The sequence below is a fragment of the Trachymyrmex cornetzi genome, unplaced genomic scaffold (assembly GCF_001594075.2).
Source record: "Trachymyrmex cornetzi isolate Tcor2-1 unplaced genomic scaffold, Tcor1.1 scaffold1012, whole genome shotgun sequence".
Taxonomy (NCBI): domain Eukaryota; kingdom Metazoa; phylum Arthropoda; class Insecta; order Hymenoptera; family Formicidae; genus Trachymyrmex; species Trachymyrmex cornetzi.
Genome location: NW_017295557.1, coordinates 66,703 through 71,241, shown reverse-complemented (window position 1 = coordinate 71,241; position 4,539 = coordinate 66,703). Strand labels below are relative to the sequence as shown.

The 4,539-nt window shown below is 28.7% G+C and overlaps 1 protein-coding gene across 1 annotated transcript in view; it reads left to right on the top strand.

Moving 5' to 3' along the window:
* Nucleotides 1–2,397: 2,397 nt before the first annotated feature.
* The window catches only part of LOC108757747 (RCC1 and BTB domain-containing protein 1), a gene marked incomplete at its 5' end in the record, with an annotated part of 5,454 nt that continues 3,312 nt past the window's right edge, over nt 2,398–4,539 (top strand). Inside the window, 6 exons of the mRNA XM_018502292.1 lie at nt 2,398–2,563; nt 2,682–2,798; nt 2,957–3,222; nt 3,480–3,604; nt 3,692–3,792; nt 3,859–3,989. Coding sequence (XP_018357794.1) covers nt 2,398–2,563; nt 2,682–2,798; nt 2,957–3,222; nt 3,480–3,604; nt 3,692–3,792; nt 3,859–3,989 — 906 coding nt within the window. The remainder of the gene's footprint in view (nt 2,564–2,681; nt 2,799–2,956; nt 3,223–3,479; nt 3,605–3,691; nt 3,793–3,858; nt 3,990–4,539) is intronic.

Here is a 4,539-nt window from a genome sequence, read left to right as displayed (position 1 = left end):
CTTCATATTCAAAGATCGATTCGATTTCGAAAGGAAGAGACGCGCGGAGCGGGAAGTACACAGTTCTCAGCCGCTGCGCGCACCGCACTTTATTAATGATTTTGGCCACTTCGGCTTGTGTAAATCGTCAGATTATATTATTCCCGTGATCCTTGATTAATTTCCTTCAAAATAAAAAAAAATTTAACCGCGCTCGAGAAAATCCATGTCACGTTTTTTTTTTTGCAACTTTGTGACTCCCATTTTCTTACGTCACGCTGAAATCGTCAAATTATTGAAATGTACACTTTTCTACATGTAATTAACACACTATACCTTAATCTGACGCGCTCGAGTTTTTCGAACGATCGATTTTTTTTTACTAATCTGACGGGCTCCCCTGGACCCCCGGCTCTATATAGAGGTTTAATATTTGGTGGGGGTACTTATTAGGGTGCAAGCTTTCCCCCTTTATGTTATTCTGACGCGCTCGAGTAAATCCCAAAATCCCCACTTGGCCTCCCCTACTATTATAAACATTGAAAAAATAGTATAGATTAGGACACTGTTTTATATCCTCTATATTAAGGCACTTTAGGATAATCTAAATTAGTACAAATTATTCCAAGAAAATGACAACAATGTTAATATTGCGTATTGTTGGGACCTATTGTTGTTGATTATTTGCTGAAATAATTTGTATTGTATGGGAATTATGTTGAGAATAAACTATGTACATAATATCTGATTTATATACGTTTAATAGATATAAAAGTATAACAATATAACATTCTCATGTCATACTTAAATATCTCGTAAGATTATTTGCGTAATATTTCACAACGTAAATGCATGACATGTCTCATATTTACATTTTTTATATTTATTAAAATCAGCTCAACAAATTGATAGAATTGACAGACATTTTGTATATTCACTGAATTGAATAATATAGCAGTGCTTACTCAATATTTTATTAATTTTTTTATTTACTTTTACACTACATTAGTTTATTTTATAACATATATCTTATATGATGCAATAGAAATAAGTATAGCACGAAATAAATATATATTATGCATAATGTATATTAAACGAAATTGAATAAAATCTGTGATATTATTAAATAGAAATATTGGTGGAAACAAATTAACGAGAACGGAAGATTGAGTAAGTTAATATCTTTTTTAAACTAAATTAAGTTAAAGTTAGTGGCTTATAATAAAAATAATAAAATTAAGTTGAGTAAAAGTAAAAGTTGAGGGAATAAAGAATTAACTTAATAAAAGTTAAGTTAAGATTGAATTAACTTAAGTTTAAAGAAAGTTAATTTTGAAAAAAATTATTTTTGAGATCAGAATGTTCTAATTTTTCTTAAAATGAGACTTTAAATAACAAATATAGATTATTAGGTTGAATATAAAATTTAATTTTATATTCACATGTAAGTTACTTATACATATACATATAATAAGAGTCACATCATAAGGCGTTTTTGTCAAAATCTTGCGAGAAAGAAGAGTATATATTTGCATTATTTCTTTTTCTTTGACCTTTATCTAACTTTCTTTAACTTCTGAAACGACTGCTCATGCATATGCTTATGACTACATAGATTAGATATTTGTTACAAAAAATATACGTAAAAATTTAGAAAATAGTTGGATGTGTAGTACTATTCTATAACAATTCTTCATTTAAGGTTCATTTCATATGTTGCTAAAATATAACGTTTACGATACTTAAAATTAGTATGATTTAAATATAAGCAGGAATTGACAAAACTTAGTGAGTCAATAAAAATTAGTTACCGTATAGTGTGACTCTTATTATAGATCTCTCAAGTCATTGAACTTTTTCTAAATTAATTTTCTAATGTTTGAAGAATAGAAAAAAAATATTAGCATTAAAAGAGATAGAAAGTTTTTTATTTAAAAAAAATCAATACATTAAAGTTTAAAAGCAACTAAATTAAGTTAAAAATTAATGCATTTAAAATTAACTAAGTTAAGTAAAAAGTTATTAATTTTATCTTCTTTTCTGAACTTTTAACGTTTTAACTAGATACTATCTATTCCTGGAATAAGAAATTTGCTGATGTCAATCACTGGTCTGATAGCAATGACTGGACGAACACTCGCATTGTAAAAACCGCAGTTTACCCCTTAAATTGCCTTGTTTTAACTGATGACGGAGAGGTAAAATTATGACTAAATTATCGTAAATATTATATTTATGATAATTATTATTATTATTACAACAATAATTAATTATTGATTGATGATACCTCACGGATTTTATTTGAATATATTTTGGTTATTTAATTTAGCTATATTATGTAGCCAAATTTTATTCTGTGTTGACGGACGTACTTTACAACATTAACGAGCAAATAGATATTAAAGAAAAAAATCACTTCTTGCGGTGCAAATTATTGCTTGCGGTGCAAATTATTGTGTGATTATTACTAATAATAGCGAAGTGTATGAATGGAGCTATTGTAATACCAACGATGATTATCAAGCGAAAAAATTCTTTGTGACAAAGCCGCGTAAAATGATTCAATTTTCAACTCAAACAGTTGGTAAGTTTTTTTTTTTCAAAGCTCATTTGTAAAGAGGTGAAGATGGATATAGGTGGTGAGGGAATTTTTGAATGTAACACTGTTGAATAACCAAATTTATCCAATTTTGATATTTTAGTTAAAGTTGTCTGCGGATATTGGGATACCTTTGTACTCACCGACAAAGGGAAGGTCTATACCTGGAAACGCCAGATTGATCCTTGTCATGACATCGGAGAATTGATATCAACAGATGATCATTACGAAATTACCGAAGACGAAGAAGATATTAGCTTTCCTTTTGTGGGCAATGAAGAAATTTGCCTGCCTGTTACGGTGAATGATTTAATTGATTGTAAATTTCATGAAGGAAAGAGAAAAATGTATAATAAACTAGAGAATTTTACGATTAACAGATAAAAGTACCCAAAATGATTAAAGCATCAGATATCGCTACGATAGATGGTGCGAGTGCTATCAAATGTAGCGAAGATCAACTTGTCTATATACGGGGTGAGCTGTTTAGGAAGAAAATTAAGGAATTAGCCATCTGCGAATACACAAATATATTTGACATATGCAATTTGACAGTGGCACAATCACCGATATCCATTACTTATGAAGATACAGATGAAGAATCTATGATATTAAGCGATTTAGACGCGGCGTTTAACGATAGTGTAAGTTTCATTCTCTATGCTAACGCGTTAATCTATTTTAATAGATTTCCAATTAATTGGAGGCCTGCCAGGTGTCGCAAGCAAGCCGTTTGTTAAACATTTTCATACGTTAAAAGTACTTGCTCCCATCCTCCTCTTTATTCTCTTTATTCTATAGATTTTCAGCATGTCTTTTATATGCTAATAATTTTTTTCTTCTTATATTATACTTGTTATATATATTTATTTTGAACAATTCTTATTTCTCATGTTTAAAGTCAACGAGCGATCTTACAATAGAAGTTGAAAAGAAATCTATCTATGTTCACAAGAGTATTCTGAAAATCCGTTCATCATATTTCGCAAACATATTCCATTTTAGTGGACTTGAAAATAAACAAAGGTAATTATTTATGAAATAAATAGTGCATTTTTATTAAAAATTTACGTTTGATTCATTTGTTGCACCTTAACATATGTTTTGGAACAGGGTTATCAAGTATGATGATTATTCGTATATTGTGTATACAGCCTTTTTAAAATATTTGTACACCGGTGTAATCGATTTATCTTGTTTCGAAAACGAATTAAGTGAGTTTTAATTAAATACATTAGTACTATCTTTAATTCGTAATTAAAACGAATGTTTCGTTGTAGAGCTCCTGGTATTATCTGACAAGTGCTGCATGAAAAGTCTTGAGAGAGATTGCATTCGGAGGATAAAAAAAAAGATGACGGTATCAAACGTTTCCTCTATTATTGAAACTGCGGTGAAATGCAATAATGAGGTAATTGGTTATATAATTTTTGTTTTTTTTTTCTATTGTTTCTTTTCCAAAGTACTATTATTTATGATGAGATCAATATATTGTCCCATTGGAGTTCTTTTTTTTTACGTTTTTCTTTATTCTTGTTTTTATCGCAGTAGACTACTTTTGTGTTATACATTTCTAAAATGTTATAGTTGTATATTATATATAAAGTAACAGAACTATGAATCGAACTCATCGTTTCTGTTGTGTTATTAATCTATCCAGTTTCAATACTATAGTTTTAAAATGCTAGAATTTATATGGAAAGAATGGGTTTGCTAAAGTATATAAACATTATCTAGATACAGATCTGAAAATGATATTATTGAATCAACATAATTATATAGTATGCTCAAACTGATAATTCGAATGTCAAAACTTCTTGCAGCATTGCTCATGCTTGAAATTGATAGTTAATTTTAATGATACAACCAGGGTTGGGTAGTACCAAGTTAAAAAGCTAAAAGTTAAGTTAAAAAGTTGAAAAGTTAAATAATTTTAACTTAACTTAGTTACATTTTAGACT